General features: G+C 41.0%; 1 protein-coding gene across 2 annotated transcripts in view; it reads left to right on the top strand.

Annotated features, from left to right (window-relative positions):
* KIAA1328 (KIAA1328 ortholog) overlaps positions 1–18,778 on the top strand; it is a 174,792-nt gene extending 156,014 nt beyond the window's left edge. For both annotated transcript variants that reach the window (XM_032095326.1, XM_032095327.1), the window contains one exon: positions 12,681–18,778. In XM_032095326.1, the coding sequence (XP_031951217.1) occupies positions 12,681–12,897 (217 nt within the window). In that variant the 3' untranslated portion in view covers positions 12,898–18,778. The remainder of the gene's footprint in view (positions 1–12,680) is intronic.
* Positions 18,779–19,341: the final 563 nt, after the last annotated feature.

Below are 19,341 nucleotides of genomic sequence, written 5' to 3' on the forward strand. Positions count from 1 at the left end.
TATTTGAGCTCAGTTGCAGTGTTTGTTCCTAGGCAAATTGGAGGGAATGAGTTCATACAAAGAGCTGATGCATAGGGAGATCATGGGCTGTTGTTCTGTTAGGAGCTGGGCCCCAAAGGTTTCTCTAGATAAGATACCCAAAATTGTGTGCGCCTGTCACTGGGAGGTGAGCAGAACAGAGCAAATGAATGCAAATCTAGCTGAAAAGCAGTTGATATCTGATGTAAGGCTTCTGAGCATGGTATGAAGATAAAAAAGCAACTGAGTATAAGCTACATATATAATGTCAGCAAGATCACAGGTATATAAGCACTCTAGCCTATGAAGCATACTTCAGTTTCTTCTGTGTGTGTTGTGGTCACTCTGCTCCCTGCCGGAATAAGACTTCAAATGAACTGCAAGAACCTATTCACCTCTCCCATGCTAGCATAAGATGATGCCAGTTACTATGTCATAAACAAAGCAATACCAATTAAAAGCTGAGAACAGCAAGCAGGACTCAAGTTTGTTGCGCAGTCTGGTCTGAAAAATGGGCTTTTTGCAAGACAAGCCATATTCAGTCTTTATATTTTGACTGTTAATATACCTTAAATTTAAATTCCTCTGGATTTCTACCCAATTTCAACTTACTAGCTCTCTACCACACCTCACCATGTGGTTACTTCTGCCCTTTCCCTTTTTCTCCCTCTTCCCTACCAAGGGACTGCTAACTCAAGGACAGGGTCTATCATCACAGCCTTGCTTCCAGGGATCAGAGGCTGGGAGATGTTTGCATTTACCTCTGGAATGTAATTCTGACTGATGAGTTCTTATCAGGTTTGTGAAGCCCATCCATCCAATTGTCTGTTTCTGTTTTGAACACCAAGAAACGATAAAGTTGAAAACGGTGTTGTAGTTTTGGAATCTGAAATTTCAGACAATGCATTTATGAATTATTTATGAGGAATGTGTTTTCAGTAATGTGCGGCATAAAATGGAATGAATGCGTATCCATACTTGCCCTGAACTCTCCAAAGTGCATGCTAATAAACAGAATGATAACCTACCATCACTTTTGCCCTGTAAGATTTACAGTGCAAGCACTTTTTTCTGTGGTTTAATTTAAGTCAGTTTGTCAAGTTAAAGCTCTAGTGTTTTGTTTTAAAGTACAACTTGGTGAGTGATTTTCTATTACTTAAAGAAATCGAACTGCTTCCCCCCCCTTTCAACCACAGTTACTGTCTAAATTTTTCTAGTCCAGTTGGCATACAGCCACCCTAAATTATACTTTAATTCACAACTAGAAAGGAAGTGGTAACTGTGCAGAGCAGCGAACCTTTCATTTAAAATGACCATTATATAAGATCATGATTCTCCAGGATGATTAAGATATTGAAGAATAATTTAGATATCCTTAGGTTTTTGGCCATTTAGAAGTGCTGGGCTTATTTAATTTTTTAAGCCTCCTTGAAACAGCTTTTTCCATAATGACAGTAATGCAGGACTCTGTATTATCACAACTTGATGTTTACTTGTATCTGAATTGTCTAATGCCAGCTTGTTTTCACTGATATAGCTGACAGGGCAGAGATAATTAAGAAACAGAAGAATTTGAGTGCTAGATTTGCTATTACACACTCCATGCCACAGCAGAAGAAATTAAGCTGACAAGCAGGAGAGGAAGGATCATGCAGAACCACAAGAAGAATTGCTGTTTAGGTACAGCAATTGACTGTATGTAAAATATTTTACCAGGATAGGGAGGAAAAAAAAAAACCGAACAAAATAGAATGGTAAAATAAACTATTTCCAAGCATTCTGAGCCATCTTATTTCCAGGTTGTAAAATAGAGAGCTTGCAATACTTATTCACCCCAGCACAAGAAATGGCAGGGAAGAAAGCTAACCCCAGTGAAATGGTGGCAGAACTTCCATTGGCTTCCATAGGGTCACAATTCCACCCCAATATATACTTAAAATTACTGCAGTCTGATTTTGCTCCTCTGCTCAGTGAGGTTTTAAATCTTGCACAGCTACTTGCAGTTCTTGCCACAATGGTTAGAAAGTCAATGAAAGCTCACAGTTCAGTAACTAAATGACAAGGTAAGAAACTTTGGAATCATAAAATGGTTATAAATGCTTGACCTAAAACTATGCGCATCTCCCAATGACTGTACAACTGAAGCAAAAAGTTGATTTATTATCTGGCAGGCTGGGAATTTGGACTGAGCTTGCGAAAAAGACAGGTTGCTAATCCATGTAAATGGTGATAGACTTTGCAAGCTGTATGTGGTGGGGTTCTTTTTCCCCTAAGCCATGCCCCTTAAAATTGTTCCATAGTTATTTAATACCCACAAAAGTTCTAGGGAGAGGTAGTCCCAGCTTTGCTTAAAGCATGCTAGGAAGAAGCAATGAAAAAGGGAAAAGAAATCAAAACTTAATGAGAAACACTGAGACTGGCAGAGAGGAGGTGCAAGATTTTACCGTGACTTACATATGCAGACCTTTGTCAGAGACTTTAGTACATTATAAAAGAAAAGAAAAGGCACAATTTTGAAAATGATTCGTTGAATTAGAGTTTGCTTTGAGGGGAAGGATGCTTGGGGACAAACTTGTAAGAGTAAAAAATTGAAAAGAAAGGCTGTTAAGGCAGGAGATGTAGCGGGATGAAGTATGGCAGAAAAGATGATGACAGCTTAGTTTTGGCCCAGAACAATAAAGGGTGAAGATCTTGCTGAAGATATGCTGTGATGACAGAGTGCTTAAAGGGAATAAAAGCTAAGCGTGCTCTGAAGTGCAAAGTTATTATGTAATATCACAGCAGAATCAGGGCCCCAGGTGCTGTACATACACCAAGGTTCATTTTCTGATCTGAAGAGCTTTCAGACTTGATGACACAGAAACAGGTGTGTGGGAGGGGAGAGAAGGACAATACAAACAGAGTGATTGCAGAAGGTGGTTGTTAAACTCTGTGGTAGTTCCCTGGTTCTGTAATTTCTCTCTTTTGTACAAAAACTTCATTCTAAATTATTCTTCTATCACTGGCAGATCTGATTTAAAAGGTTTCTTTACTTCCCAGCATTCATGTCATTGTTCACCCTCCCCCTTCCAGAATTATTACAACCTCAGTTATGCCAATTCAGCTGCAGCCTGCAGCCATACCTTAAAGGAAATGATCTGTGGTATTTCTTATTCTTGGTCTTCAGTTAGTTATTATTTAGCTATGAAAAACACACAGAGACAAAAACAATGAAGCAGCACTTTCAATTGTATTTGACGTGTTGGTAACACGGCAGCAGGGTCTGAGTCCAGTGGGGAAATAACAAAGGCTGAGTTACCAGGAGCAAAGAGGTAGGATAACTGAAGATTGGGAGCATTGAGATGGGAGTGTGGGTGGAAGGGTGAGGAAAGCAGGTGTTGGTCTCTGATGAGCAGGTAAGTGAAAATGTCCTGCTTGTGTACCAAGGAGGAATGAGAGCAGCAGTAACTCCTGTTTCAGTAATGACAGCTGCTTGGATGCCATCACAGGTGAAGCCAGGGTGAAAACTGGAGGGGGGGGAAAAATCTCTTTATCAGCCCTGCCTTTGGGCACAAGTTTTTTGAGATGCTGTTGCTGGATCTGGTGTCCTTTAGAGCACTGGCACTGCTTGGTAGGCAAAAGGCCCGGGACAAACCAGAGTCCTCAGCCTCTTTCAAGTCCAAGTCTTCTTTAGCTCTTTACTACTGTTAACCATGCTGGGGAGGGAGGCTCATCCCAAAACGCTGCCAAGCACAGCACATTTCAGTTAGCAAAGGTGTGATACTCAGTTCCTCTGCTTCCCTCCAAATTCTCCTATGCAATGGCTGTAATCTCTGATGCTGCTTTCCACAAGGTTTGGTGGTAATTGTTAGTAACCCCAGAAAATGAGGCATTGAATTCACTGCTCTGCAAGACCTACAGGTAAAGGAGGATCTGTGGAGAAAGGAACCAGCAGCAGAAAGGCTGACTGTGCACAGACAAGCATTGCATGAGTGCTGGAGGGAGTTGATCTCCTCTCTGCTTCTGTGTAGCCCCTCCAGTGGATATGGTGCTTATTTCTGGGTGATTGCTTACTGGAAAAAAATTGTCAAAGATGGAAGGAGAGTGGCAAAATCTGTTGCAGTGCTGGAGGCATTGATTTATGAGAGTAGATTAAAATACGTGTGGCTCAGATAAATGTTGACTGAGACTGGAGCAGAACAGAAAAAGCAGAACAGAAAAGTGTAACATTGTTTAAATACTTAAAGTGTATTTGCACCAAAAAAAGAAGACGAATTTCTCAGTAACATGCCAGATCTTTAGGCACAACTAGTAGGGTGAAGTTTGGAGGAAGAAAATCCTCTTTGTTTATCTCTAGGTGACTGTGAGAAGCATGTTCTTATGCGTGACACATACCTTTCCCTCCCACCAAACTCTGAAGCAAAAATTCATGGAACATCAGTGGCACTTCCCATGCTATTCTGTTCTCCTTAATGGTATGTTATATGTTTCCCACTGGGCTTTGACTTACCTCTTTTGACTGTGTGCTCTTTTGGAGAGAGGAGTGCTCTTACAAGTGGTACTAGAGTTGGTCCCCCTGATCCTGATCAAGGCCCTTTAGGTTATACCGTGGCCCATAAATAAGTAATAATGGTAATGATAGCATGAGATATATTTGGCTGTGGAATGGCTTCCCATGGAGAGTAGCGAGAGGCTGATTGTTAGCAACAAATGTGAGGAAGCACACTGTAGGGAGCAGTTCTGTCAGCAGGGAGAGGGCTGGATGATCTAATAAGTCTTTTCCTTCTCTAGGTTATGATTCTCTGAATACTGCCTCGGAGAGCTCTCTAAAAGTCTCTGATAGTGTAAGCTCTCTATTACGTGGGTGTGGGTTTTACAGCACTCCAGGAGGCTCTTGCTGAGGACACTGTATAAATATATTCTGTTTTACATTGTGTGATATATTTTAAATAAAAGGGTCAGATCTTTTTTAAATTGCTTTGAAACATTCTGCAGTCTGATCTTTTTCTCTAAGAATTCAGAAACTCTGAAATGCTTTTGGAACATACAGACCTGTTGCAGGTGAAGAGCATGTCTCCACCTGGAGTTGGTTTAAATACATATATAGCCCTGTTAAATTTGCCTCCTCCTGTATCCCACAGTGAAGTATCTGCTCTGAGTTCCAGCCTGCTTGAAAGTAAAATGGGAATCTCAGGCTGTCACAGTCCCTTTCTCTCATTCTCAATTTAATCTTTTTCCTTCTCTTGGTGTTTCAGCTTCATGGATTGCCCTTCACTGTGTTGGTTTTTCTTCTGTTTTGGTGTCTTGACATTCAGTAAGTGGGAATATTCCCCCAGGGTGTGTTTTGGTCACTGAAGGTGCGGTTCACCTTAAGAGAAGCTCCCTTAAGCCCCCTTATCTTGATGTGTGGCCTTTGGGGGGGTGGGGGGGGGGCGGGGGGTGGAATGACTGCAAAGTCAGCTTCTCTTTCTCAGCTTTCATTTCCTACCCAACCAGCCTCTAATGTTCATTGACATATTCATCAGGTTTCCTGGGCCAATTATCCTGCTGGTTAAAACTTGGATTATTCTCACAGAGCAGGGAGTGGGGAAGAAAGAATCTGAGGTATCAGCTCAGGCCTATGGATTTTCAAAAGGCTTTTGCCAAGGTTCCACACAAAAAGTTGTTAAAGAAATCAAGTTTCTGTAGGATTGGAGGACAGTTCCTTCTAGGGATTTACTGGTCGTTAAATGATAGCAAGCAAAGTGACTTAATGTTCATTTTTTAGAGTTAGCAGAGGGATCCCCCAGAAATCCACTGGGCTGGTTCTTCATCAGTCACCTGGAATGAGACGTGAACAGCAAAATCTCCTGGGTGACCTAATAAATTTGTGTGTGATACTAATTCTTTCAGGTAGTCCAATGATATGTCAGTAGCAAACAACTTCAAAAAGGCATCAAAACTGAGCGAGTGAAACTGTAATTTATCTGAGGAAGAGTCATCAACACCATGCCTACATGATACTGAACTCAGAGCAGGTGGTGAGGGTTTGTGGAGTTCAAAGCTTTCCGAAATTTGTCAACAGCTTGTGGATATATAGGTCTTGTTGCACCCATGTTTTAATTCCAGTTGGTCTTTGCCTCTCAAGAAAGGTGTAGTGGATGCTATGAATGGTACACAAAACAATTCATTTGATCAGCAAGATAAAGTAGTTGCCATTTAAGGAGAGACCAAGAAGCTGTGACTTCAGATAGGAAAGGCTGAGAAAATGATCAGGGGTGCAAAACTGTGAAGGTGGTGGATAAGTTGAATGTGCAACTGTTTTTTACCGGATTCCACCACGTGAAAGAGACTTACTGGAGTCAATCCTTAAAAAAAAACATTTGGCAACACTAGCAAGATGTTAAAACAGAAAACAAAAGTATGTCTGTCAATAGCAGTGAACTTCCTGAGCTTGCTGTCACAGGACATTGTGGAAGCTGCAGGTTGAAAAAACAATTAGGCAAATTTATGGACAGTGGGTTGATACATGGATATTGAAAGGACAAGCTATGGAGATAATCTCTTATCAAAATTACATTATGCTCTAATTTTGTATGTCAGAATAAAGATGGTAGAAAGTATTTAGGATCCTTTAATTTGTGTTGAGTTCTTCTGTTCACCAATAGAGCTTGGGTTAGCTTGGGTGTGGGTGATTAGCTGTTTCTTCCAGATAACCCCAGGATGTATCACTAGTATGGTGTCTTTAGATTTCAGGTACTTTGACTGCCCAGGCCACTTCTTATGTGCATCTGTTTTTTCTCTGCTTTTATTTGCCCTGTTTGTTCCAGTCAAACAGCGATTTGATATTTGCTCTATCATAACAATAAACTGTTTAATTTTCTGTAAAATGGGTCTGTTCCCTACCCCTTGAATGTGTTTTTAGTTGTATTTAGCATTTGTAAAGTGCTCAGGGGCAGGTGGTGTTTTATGAATACAAAATAGTGTTAGGCTTTGTACTTAGGCACAATACTGTACCGTAATTCAAAGGCAATTCATGTAACATCAGTAAATCACTTTGAACTTTATGTTGAAAATACAAGCAGTAGTATAAAAATAAACCTTTTTATTTCCTCTGGTATATACAGTTAAATAAAGTAAGCCCATACAGCTACAAAACTGTATTGCCAGTATGCTTTGTTGAAATGCCATCACCTTGCAAAGAGACATTCCATGTGTTTTATACATGTTTATGGTTGAAGAATAAATTTTCAGTGCGTGTAAATGAAAAGATGTCTCTAAATATAGTGATCAAATAATATCCGACAATGCTTGTTTAAAGAAATACATACATCTTTTACTGCCAGAGTATTTATGACTCTAATAAGTTTAGTTGTTTTGCCTCATAAGGAGATTCCCGCTCCTCCAAATATCAAACTTGTTGAAGTTGTGCTGTTTTTTTTCAGGAAGGAACAAATGATATTATTAGCTAAATGGGATTGCATGATATGAAAATACAATAGTGTAATTTAAAAATTGGACAGCGTGTAAGAAATATATTTTACCAGCAGTGGGAAATAGACCAACATTAAAAATCCATTGGCATATCCCAAATGTCTAAATAAATAAACATCACTGTTCAGCCAATTGAGGCAAGTAAGCTTTGTGGTTACCTTCAAGAGCACTGTTCTTTCTAATATCCTGCACAGTTATGAGTTCTGTGCATCACTCTTGCATAATCTGACCATTTTTTGGGTACTGTACATTGTGGGGCTGTCTGAGCTCTGATTGCCCTGTAGGTTTTATCAGAAGGAATACCAAGTGGTTTCAGGTCATTTCTCACTAACCATTCTGGGCATAAGCGGTCTTATGGTTCCCAGAGTATCAGCCATATTTGTATGTTCATCAAAAAAAAGTGAAAGCCTTCCTTCCCTTTCAGTTTGGAAACATGGGACAAAATAAGATGCACCTGTAGATGTTCAGAGAGCTGTATTCCTGCTGCATGAGCAGTGAAAAAGAAACACTGTGGAAAGAGGGACTTGGGTCTGTGCCATCTTGTGTATATTTTTGTTTTTGTTTTTAAAATGTGAATGCTTAATGATCTGTTTTGAATCATAATGGTTTATGATGCTTCCTGTTATCTTAGTGATAGACTACAAAACTCTTCTTACATTAAGAGTTTATAAACTCTACTACATACTTCTTTAATTAAGAGCCAATGCTGAGAGTTTCTAATACAATTTCCAAAAGGGCTTTTTAGTGGCTGAGAAGACAAATTTCTAGCAGCCTGTTTTAGTAGTACAGAGGATGTGAAGGGAATGCTGTCACAGCACTGTGCAATGCCTGACCAGTTCTTCTCTGACCCGGCTGTACCAGCTTGATCCCAGTGGCACCAACCTCTCAGATTGGGCATTTCTGTGCTGCTCTCTTGAGCTGTATTTGGAGTTTTATATTCTACAATAAAAGCAAAAGTGAAACTTCTTCATTGAAAGAAGAGTTTCAAAGCTTACCTTGGCCTGGTCTCCCTGCTCTCATCTCTATCTTCTTGCCCACGGCCCTGCCTTCCTTCTGCTTTGTACACTAATTCTTAGTGTTGCCTCTCCTGATGAATTTTTTGGAGACTTTATAAGATTACTTTCACAAACTTTATCTGTCTAAATAGTTAGACTTCTAATCCAAACTTGTAGACCTTACAGATTTTCTTCTCCCATGATGAAACATGCAGACTTTCAAGCTCATTGAAGTTAGATGAAAAAGTATACATGGGGGAAGTGTCAAAAAAAGAGATTATTTTCCAGTTTGTTGCCGAGATGCTGTGAGAGACCAGACTATTAATGATTAATGATTCAAAACATTTGCCTGTTTGTGGAGGTGCCAGGGTGCTCTTAGGAGGCCAGGTTTGCATCCCTCGAGGGAGAAGGTGAGTTTTTGGGTGTGTATATGCTAGTCTGCATGAGACAGACGAGGTGAACTATCACAGCCTGGCTCCTGCAAGGCAAGATGGTGCTTCTTACTATGCTAATTGCTCTTCCTTATATAACTCCCTCAGTTGTTAAAATGCTCCCTTTCCCCAAGGGAAGATAAGATGGGGCATTATCAGCTCGACTGAGAGGCGGCTGAGAAGGGATCATAAACTATCAACCCCCAAAGTGTCCCCAGACTAATTTCTGGGGCCTTGCACCAGAGGAATGAAAGCTCCCCCCCACTCAGGGGAGGTACCTGGGAATTCCCACTGAGCGTGAGTATATTTTAACCCATTTCATTCTAATCCACTCCAAGGAATGCATTAACAAGAACCTGGGTTACTCTCCCCTTGCTCATTGACCATCCCGCACACTGGCAAATGTACCAAAAAAGTGAGGACAGCCTGAATTATCACCATACTTAAAGGGACAGTTGCCCATGCCATCTTCCTTCTGTTTGGAGGGCAAAACCTATACAAGAAAATGTGTGTAAGCAAACTTCTGCAGAATGTTTGGGATTTTTTTCTGGTTGATAAGCAGGAACAGTACAAGGGGACCCTTGGCCATTAGTTTGCTTGTAAAAATCATTCACTATCACAAGCCAAGTTTGCCAAATCAGTTTTCCTGTTTGAAATGTTCTGACTCTTGGGTGGCTGGTCCTGTAGCTTTGACTTCACTGAAGCTATTAAGTGTTATATCAGTAATAATAATAATGAAGCCTGTTTTTACTTATGTTGTTATTCAAGTCATGTGAAGGATACATACCCTGGTTTTAGAGAAAGTTGCATTTCAGGATTTGACCATTCTGACTGTGTCTCTTTAAATATTATGATACAAATAAATGGTGAGAAAATTCTTTGCAAGTTTCAAACCATTCTAGGTCTACTCTGTTGCCTCCAGCCAGATGCTGTCTGATGTTACTTAGACAAACCAGGGCAAACCATTATCCTGGGATTAAACACTAAATACCTGCAAGGAGCATTCTCCTTATCAGATAGCGCTCTGTTAGCAGAGTTCATTCACTTTATTGCATATATGACTGTGGTGTCAAATAGACTGATTTACAACACCTGGTCTTTTACATAATCTTTGCTATTTGCTGTGCTTGTAATCTGCCAAATCATTTAGCCTTCCCGATAGCAGAAATGCTGTAAAACTTAGATAAACTTGCAGAAGAAATGAACTCGAAGGTACTGCTTAAATCTAGGGCCTGCACATTTGCTGTAAATGCAGTGGCTGGTTTGGTTTCCCCTGCTTAATCTGTGATTGAATATGGCTGCTGGAGAAATTGAAATTTTCTGATAGCACTACCGTCAGAGGAGATAAGCATTTGTATGCTAGACTAGATTAATCTAAAAAGAAGTTTTAGGTGTGGCTAATGAAAGCAGTGTATATGTTAACTGGGTTTCTTTGGGGTTCAAACCATATGTGTGTATCTGTATAGAGTCTAATCCTAAACTTTCTCCATGTGAAAAGTCTCATGTATCTGTGTGCTAGTTCTTGCTATCAGTGCAGCTTATTCCATTTTATGTTATCTTTAGATATTTTTAAGGAGTTTCAGTTTTTAAAGGGTACTTTCTGAATGCTAGTACAAACAACATATTTCTCTAAAATGATCTGGTTTGGCTACGCAAAACTCCATGTCCTTCTGAACTTTTTGGTTGGGGTAACTGAAAGACATTACATTTGCTTAAGGTTAGCCACGAACAAGATCCAATTGAACCAAAAGTTGTATTTTTTCATTTTGAGTCACTCATTTTTTGCTACTTAGACAGATAATAGAAAGACATGTAGACAAGCTTAAAATGTGGAAAAGAAATTTGCAAATTGGCTATCTGATTGTGAGTGAGATTCAAGCTAGCACATTTGTAGGAAAATAAAACAGTCTGTAGTCAAACAGAGGAGAGAGCCCTATGAGGCAATAAGGTCAAGTCAGACTGTATTAGAAACAGTGCTGACCATCAGATTGGAAGAAACAATAAAGATTGAAGGAAATAAAAGTTTTTATAGCATAACTTCAGTAGTCACCATTACCATCAATATTAACCCATCAGTACCACTGCTAACTCCTTTGAGCTGATGGAGTAGTTCTGTGTCTCAGACACAACAATGAGTTACTTTGTCATGGACAAAGTAACTTGTCATGTTAGGCACTGGAATGCACTTCCCACGAAGGTGGTGGAGTCACCATCCCTGGTGGTTTCCAAGAAATGACTGAATGTGGCACTCGGTGCTCTGGTCTGGTTGGCAGGGCAATGACCAGTCAAAGGTTGGACTTGATGGCCTTGGAGGTCTTTTCCAGTCTAAATGATTCTGTGACAATGTTCTGGTGACGGATGGGACGTAGCACTTACTTGTGGAGATAAAGAAGGGTGTTTTCTATGGTATGGCTAGTTCACAGAAGGAAAACCTTTTACCTGCTGCTGCTGCACAAGGCTGTTGGACAGCACAGGTGGGGGTCTGCCTTTAGGCGTAAATTGGCCACTACTAATCTCTCACATCCATAAACTGTTGTAGACATTTATTCTTAAGAATTTTTCATCCCATCTGAGTTGAGAAACCTCCCCCAGCTGTCTTAGTTGCTTAGTCTTTCTAGGTTCCTACAGTCATGAAAGAAGAATCAGAGGCTTTTCTCAAAGCAGAGAACAGCTTGAGATGTTTCCTCATGCTATGGATGAGCTCTTTTTGCTTACAAGAGAGGTACCCTATGGATCCAATCACCTGTGCTGATAGTTTCATTTGGGTGAATAAAGAGAATAATGTTTTGTGCATGAAAATCTTTGAATGTGTGAATTACTTCAGGACTGGGAACATCAGGTAGGTTGGTGCTAACAACAGCATGGAACAAAGGGGACTTTTGGGTAAAACTCTGGAGCGATATCTCTTACATATATCACGGAGAGATCACTGGAGAACAGTCTCCGTGGGGAAGCAATGGAAATGGTATTGTTTAAGACATTTAAAATTGGACAGGAGGAAATATATTGTACTGATCAATCCTGTGCTGGTATTTAGATCAGGTCTTGTCTCCTGTGAATATTAATAGAGAGTCCCTGTCTGAAATACCTGCCATTATTCAGTGCACATTACCAGATAATATTGGCTTGCAACCTTCCCCCACATCTGCACTTGCACTTAAAGGACAGTCTGAATGATGCTTAGCACCTTTACCTTTTCTCTTGGTGCCTCAAGTGTTGATTTTGTATTACCTTGCTTAGATTCTATTCCTTCAGTGCTTCCACCAGACAGACTCCATATAGTACACGGAGATTTACAGGAAACACATGTAGTTTGTGGCAATAATAATAAAGTCTCCTGCTGTTTTCAAATCCCCAAGAAACTAAATCAAGTGTAGAGGTCTATTCAAAAAAAACCAAACGTGCAGCATAAGTCACTTTACCATTGCTAACGTGGGTCTGCCTTGTACCTGTTTGGTGCATTTTGCTGTCGTCTCTTTGAGGTCTGTGTTCAGTCTCCAGAGTGCACCTAAGACATTACACACCTGAAATGGAAAAGCTGATGAAACAGCCTAAAATAGCCTGAGCACCCATGCTTTGCTTGCCTCTTTTTCAGTACCTCTGTGTTGTCGTTACTGACATACAGCAGTTGTGGAGTCCATACAGCAAAATTCGTTCTGTGCCGGTGGCCCCTGTCAGACAAATCTAGGTCTAGTCTGGTTTATGGAGGCAGGAAAACTGGATTCAATTCCTTCATGGTGCTGTGATCTTAATGGAGCTGTGTTTTCTCACTGTGTTTCTGTAGGTACGAAGCCTCTCTCCTTGACCTGGTGGAAGCTATGAACCCAATATCAGCCCCGGGACACCTCTGCCGAGAACCTTTTGACAGGAACAACGCGCACACGCCCTGCTGTGCGAGCCACAGGCTGTCGTCATCTTGGTGCCAGACCCCCTGCAGCCCCAGGAGCAGAGCAGATGAGCTGGAAGAGAGCCGGCTCCTCAAGGAGATCTTCTTCATTTGACACAACTCCTTGGTCTACAGCTACTCTTAAATTCTTTGAGTGATCACTGCTTGTTTTCCCTCTTCTAAAACACAGCTAATTAGCATCCAGTTTCATTTTGGATTTAGTTATCATGATGCAAGTATATTGTTGGGGTAGGCCAATCAGGAATTGTTAACTTTTTTTCCTAAACCTTTCATGTGCCAAGTAATCAATTTAAAATAGCATTTTTTTTAATCTACAACATTTTCTAATAGATTGAAGTCACAGTTTTGCCAGCCTTATATCGGAAGTATATTTCATTATCGATTTTTTTGGCTCTAAAGCAGTTTGCAAGAACTGCCTAACATTCAAGAACCAGCAGGTTCAAAGTAGATTATTTTCTAATTAAACAAGTCTGTTTAAAACCTGGCATATTATAAAGGTACAAGCACTTTAGTACTTTTTCATTGATTTTATGATCTACTTTTTCCTTCAACATTCTGATATTTAACACGCTGAGTTTTTAGGGGATATATCGTAAACTCAACTCTACAGTGTCTGATAATGTTAATAGTTGATGTTGCAGGTTGATGTACTAGGCACAGATTTGAATTATATTCCTCTTTAAATCAGTGCTCTTTGACAGAGTTTATGTGCTGGGTAACGTAGCCCTGAAATAGAACAGAGTCAGACATTGTAGAGATCCAAAACCTATTTGATGTACTTTTCAAGATGAAATACACACTAGTGCTAGTATAAGAGCAGTCTTAAGACATATTCACTAACTTGCACTATTTTGATCCTGCATCCAGGTTCCATTGTAAATAAGACAAATCAGTAATTATTTCCACTAGCAGCTCGCAATGCACACTTTCCTGCCAGCTTTAATTATTCATGTTGTATCTATTTCAGTTTATTTAAATGCATTTCCATCTACTGCATGTACTTGGTTATTTAAAGAAATGTGCCGAATTGGTAAAAATGACTGCACATTACAGGATTAATGTTCATTTTCTCCACAATGCAGTGTTCATGTTTTATTGTAACAGTAGCCACCGGCATGTGTTCCTAGAAATATGAGACTAAAATACTCATTTTGCACAGTAAAATTGCAGCGAGGGAAAGGTAGAATTGATCCAGTATGGGCAAGTTCTAGGCCATTTGCTCCCAAACACCACTTCATGGGCCAGTACTGCTTTTCAGACAGTCTCTTTAGGCAACCATGCTTATCTTAATAGCTGGGTTGAGTTGCTGTACCAATGCTTGGGGTATGGCTGCTGCCTGCCTCCCTGCACTGCTCCTGTGCAGTGTGTGATGCTCTGCGAGGTGGATCTCAGATGAGAGCACCACAGCCCCTGGCAGCACCGTGCTCCTCTGTCAGTGAAACAAAAGGAGAGTGAAGGGGAAGAAGAACCTCAGGTTACTCTGGGCTGCTTCATTCAGGCCCAGTCTTAATCACAAATTAGGTGATATCCTTTCTGTGCATCCCAGCTGATTTTTAAAAGCTGCTTGGAGGAGTTTAAAGGAGGGAAGCAGCATTGCTGGACCAGAAAGTTACTACTGTGGAAAGTCCTTGCATGGTCTTGTCCTGCTTTTAGTGAAGTGTTACAGTTTTTTGGAATATGTCCATCTGCTGTTCAGTGTCCCTCTTGTTCTACTCCCTGAGCCTGTGAAGGCCCAGGTTTCTGCTAAGAGCCCCAAAGATGAATTCAGTACCCTGGCCCAAGCAGAGCAGGTGGGGACATAAGTTTTCTCATTCTGTTGGCTGAGTAGTCTGCTGCTTAAAGAGGGCAGGAAAAAGGAGGAGAAAGAAGAGAAAAATGTACAAAGACCAGCAGGAAACTTGGGGATAACTGTCACATAGATCGTAGGGTTTCGGGTTGTTTTATGGCTTTTTTTTTTTTAGCTTTGTTGGTGTTTTAAGTGTTGGCATTTATAGAGAAATAGTTCTCTGATATCAGTCCAATTGCTTCTTGTCTCTTTTCCAGTTTGACTGAAACTTTAATTGCCTTTTCTAATAAATGCTAACTGACCTTTCAAAACAGCAAAAAATACATGTATATTTCTTGAAAGGTGCCTTTGTGCACCCAGTTGAGAACACTCCGTGGGAGCATTCTGTTCTTTGATTCATTTGTGGGTGCCAATATTTAACTGCTTTAGGATTCCTTATGATCACTTAGTCCATAAAAAATTCTAATTCTGAAGGTGACTTTTGGCTTGAATTGTATGTTTTGGTTGTAGCTCTTTTTAAAAGGACATTGTCAGGGTTGTGGGCTCTATGCTCAAGGTGCTGTCCGTCAGTCTGACCTACATGGGGGACACACCTTTGTGAAGCAAAGTTTTCTAGCGTAAAGATGGTTGAAACGCCTGATGGGTGAAGAGCTGTATGCTTTAATTCTCTATGAGATGTGGACAAAAGAAACAAAAGCTATTAATTCCGTAGACCCTGTGGAAAATCATTTTTTATAATGCTGGCTCTTGCTCTAGTTATCAGCAGTACATTAGGAATGGTGTTTAGCAGTCAGTGCAAGCAAAGATATTTTGCCATGAGGCACTACAAAGTTGAAGTTATTAAAACATTTATAGCCTTAGAAAAAAAATCAATGATTGTCAAATAGGAAAGGACAAAATCAGTAGTTGGTACTGGGAGGGGAATTGTTTTCCATCTGCTAAAACAGTAGAGGAAATGCAAAACTTAAACTAGCAAAAGCAATGACGTGACAGTGTCCTTTTAAGTTTGAGCTTCTATATTGGGAGCTGCTGCTGGGGAGTTGGTCCAGCCTTGGACGGTTTGTCCAGAGGGAATATTCCCAGTGAATATCCTTCAGCTACACATCAGACTGTGTTTTACATGAGGCTTTGTGTAGTAACATGACTGCTGCTGAGCCTTCTACCCACGCCTTCAGTTTGTGTCCTTCCCACGTGGTTTGTGCACACACACTTGCTGCCTGTTTTTGTAGTTTCTGCTTTTGTGCACCTTGCACATCACAGACCTGTAATAATCACACCCTTTTCATTTTTAGCCTCTCCAGTCTTGCTGTTGAATCCCATCTTGAGCACGTATTTATATGTGTGAGTTCTTAAACTAATAAATTATCTGGGGATTTAATTTATTCTTCCAGACTTTTATTTGGCTTATCTTCTGATTTTTGTCCAGCTCAGATGTCAATACTGCCATTGACAATGTGTTCCACTTCCCACATCATCACATCATATATGTTGTGAGTCTCCAGTTTGCTAAGATACATGAAAAACTTGTCTTAAGCCTTCTCTTCCTCTCCAGGACATGGGTCTTGCTGTGAGAAGGAGCAAGGCCTCCTTTGGAGCATGAGGTAGGGGAGAGGTCTCAAAATACAAAGGAGAAGAGAATTGGAGAGCCAGCACCATGCTTTGGGACAAAAAAGTGAATTAAAGTGTAAGGAAGAAAGGATGGAGATGAAGGCAAGAAAGGACAAAGATGCAAGGCAGAGAACTGTACCAAAGGATCACCAAAGGTCGAGATGAAGTGGGAGTGAGCCAGAGGGCAGGGATGAGTTAAACTATAGTAAGCTGGCAAAGGAGAATTGTGTGCTTGTACTTTAAAGTGAGAAATGTCTTCAAACACTGGTTCCCATAAGAGCCTATGACTCCACACCGTTTTCCAAATCATGTTCCTGCATTTGGGGAACTACTGTCCAAGGGATGCTTGGCAAATGAGGGAAAGATGGAAATTACCTTGACCTACCTTTAGCCTCTCCCCTTTAGAGCAGCTGGACAGAGAGGCCAGAGCACATGGAGAGCAATTGTGCAGAACCCGGGTATAACCCAGGGCATGGACTGAATTTAATTGCTAGCAAGGGATGGTGACTTAGGTGACTGAAGAATGTGAGACTGGATATAGCAAGAATCAGAATAAACAAATAAAATTTGCAGTGATCCAATGAGCTATGGAGGTTTGGTGTTAAGGAAGGAGAGAAAGGGTCTTAGCTGCACTTCAGAGAGATTGAGCCTGAGATATCCAAAAGACAGTCCTTGAAAGTGCACGTGAGCCTGGGGTTAAACTCTAAAAGCTGGAGCAGAGATTTTCTCAAATACGACCTCCAGGCTGTGTTTGAATTTGTACCATCTGTGGGGGAGAGAGCACAGCCTGGTTAGTTAGAAACCTCCTTTTTCACTGTTACTAAATTTATGAAATTGTGTGCTAATTAGTGTATGATTTATAAATTTACATAACTACATGCTACATAAGACAACACAGAATATTGAATGAGGTGATTTAAACCAGCAGAAGCAAGGAAGTCTGCTCTGACTGGGTTGCTTTCCTCTGGAAAATGCCTCTCCCGATCTAGAGCTGCTCTCTGCATCATTTGAAGGCTTGTCTGCTCACAGCAACAATAAGTGTTTTAAAATATTGTGGCTTCATGTAGCTGAGAGACAACTACCATGAGCATCTCTGGCGTGGCTATGTAGCAGAGCTTCATGGTGATCCCTGACAAGGGTGTTTGAAAGCAGAATTCATCTCAAAAAGAGCAAGAAACCCAACTTGGCCTGGGCAATGTTGATGCTTGAAGACTCCCACATTTGTTAACGGGTGGAAGAGCATCCCAATTGCAGGAAAAGGATGGGTTGGGGGGGAACTGGATTTGTTTCCCAGCTCTGGGGAAGCCGCTTTGCTTCCCTCCACAGCATGCTGTGGATTCTGTGCTGAACTGTGTTTAGTGCCACATCTCAGAGGGGCTGTGACTTATATTAGTGCCCACAGCAGAAGGCGCTGGAGGTATCCACCACCAATTTGTGAATGGTAATCTGTAAGAGCAGAAGCATATGGGCCAGACATTCCTACTGAACAGAAGCTGAAGCTCTCAGATTTCATGTATTTTGAGGCTTGAAGGAGTCATTTCAGGCATTGGGGAGCTAAACTGGATACGCTCAGATGTCACTGAGAGGTGAAGTCCTGACATAACATGAGGTGAGAGATGCCCAGGTGGTCCTAGGAGACAAACTAATCCATGAGCTGCAGTGGGAGCCTAGTTTCCTTAATTCAAGAGTCATTCTGAGTATGTAAAACAAAATAATTTTCACTCAGAACATTGAATAACCAGTCTGAGTTCATTCTTTCTGGTCTCCTGTCTACAGACAAGAGGAAAGTGAAAAGCTGAAGAAAGTTATTTTTCTTGGTTGCTTACTGGCAACTACGGTAAAACCTTGAAGCATGGGTTTGATTAAAGCACTTGCCCAAACACAAGGTGTTGAGCATTGTGAGCATTAAGAACAGTGTGGGAACTCCTCTCTTCTGCTAGGCCTGATAATGAAGGAAAGGACAAGATGGATTCACAGACACAAAATCTAGTTCATTCTTGAATTAGAGTTGGCTGTGAGGAAGTTGCAGTGAAATTTTAAAAGTGCCTTGTCAAAATCTTTCAGCATGCAATTATTCTTGCTGCAACAAAACTGCCTTATTTTGAGGCTGAGGTTATCTACGTTGGATTTCCAGCCACTGGACTTTGTTGTGCCTCTGGAAACAGGATTACAAAATTGCCATATTGCCAGACTGTGAGTACTCCAAAGGCAGTGATAAACTCCTGGTCCAGCCTTCTCTTTGTTGAGATGGCATCCTTTATGCCTTGTGTCCTAATGTCTTTTCCAGCCCCTGGATGATTTGGAGGGCCTGTTTCTGAACTTTCTCTAGCATTTATGCATCTTGAAGGGTTTATAGTAGAGCAGGATACCCAGTTCCAGTGCTGCTGATGTGAAATGGTGACAGTGTGGCCTCATTTCTGCACAGCGTTTCCTTTCTGCCACTTTCAGAAGCCTTTTTTATTTTGAGGGGCTGGGTACCTGATCTGGTTGCACTTCAGATCATGGTTCTGTTTCTTGAAGCAGAAATTCTGTAAGAAGTGAAACCAGGAGACCCTGCTGAATTTAGAAGAGTTGATGAGGAAAGAATAATGTGAAGTTGGAATACCAAGCACGAAAGAAAAGGATTGTGTGACTCAATTTGGGATGGAGCATGAACTTGTGGGTGCAGTACCTATGAACTCAAACACCTTGAAAACAATCTGCCAGACACGTTCTTGATGGGATGGGGGAGACCCAGACAACACAAACTCTCAGAAGGGGAAGAGTGAACAAAGCACAAGGCGGTGATAGCAACAAAAACAGACGAGAAGACTTGAGCTGCAGGTGAGGAGGCGATGACATCTCTGAATTGCAGAGGAAACGGCTCCTTGTCAGTGGAGCTGGTGCCCCTCTATTTGCACTCATGCCTTTAGCACAGGAATCTCATTACCAGAGAGTTTACTGGCAGATTGGAGAGATCTCAGTGAGGAGTAATAAAAATGATCAGGGACTGCTATAATTGACATAATGAGGAAACAAGATGAGAAGTCAGATATTTATAGCATGGGTGAGAGAGACAATTAAAAGGTGGGGTGGGAGATGGACTGGATGACCTGAAAGCCTTGTCTGCTTCTAATAACTCTGTGTCGTCTGCTGAACAGAGGA

The sequence above is a fragment of the Corvus moneduloides genome, chromosome Z, assembly GCF_009650955.1.
Source record: "Corvus moneduloides isolate bCorMon1 chromosome Z, bCorMon1.pri, whole genome shotgun sequence".
NCBI classification, from domain to species: Eukaryota; Metazoa; Chordata; class Aves; order Passeriformes; family Corvidae; genus Corvus; species Corvus moneduloides.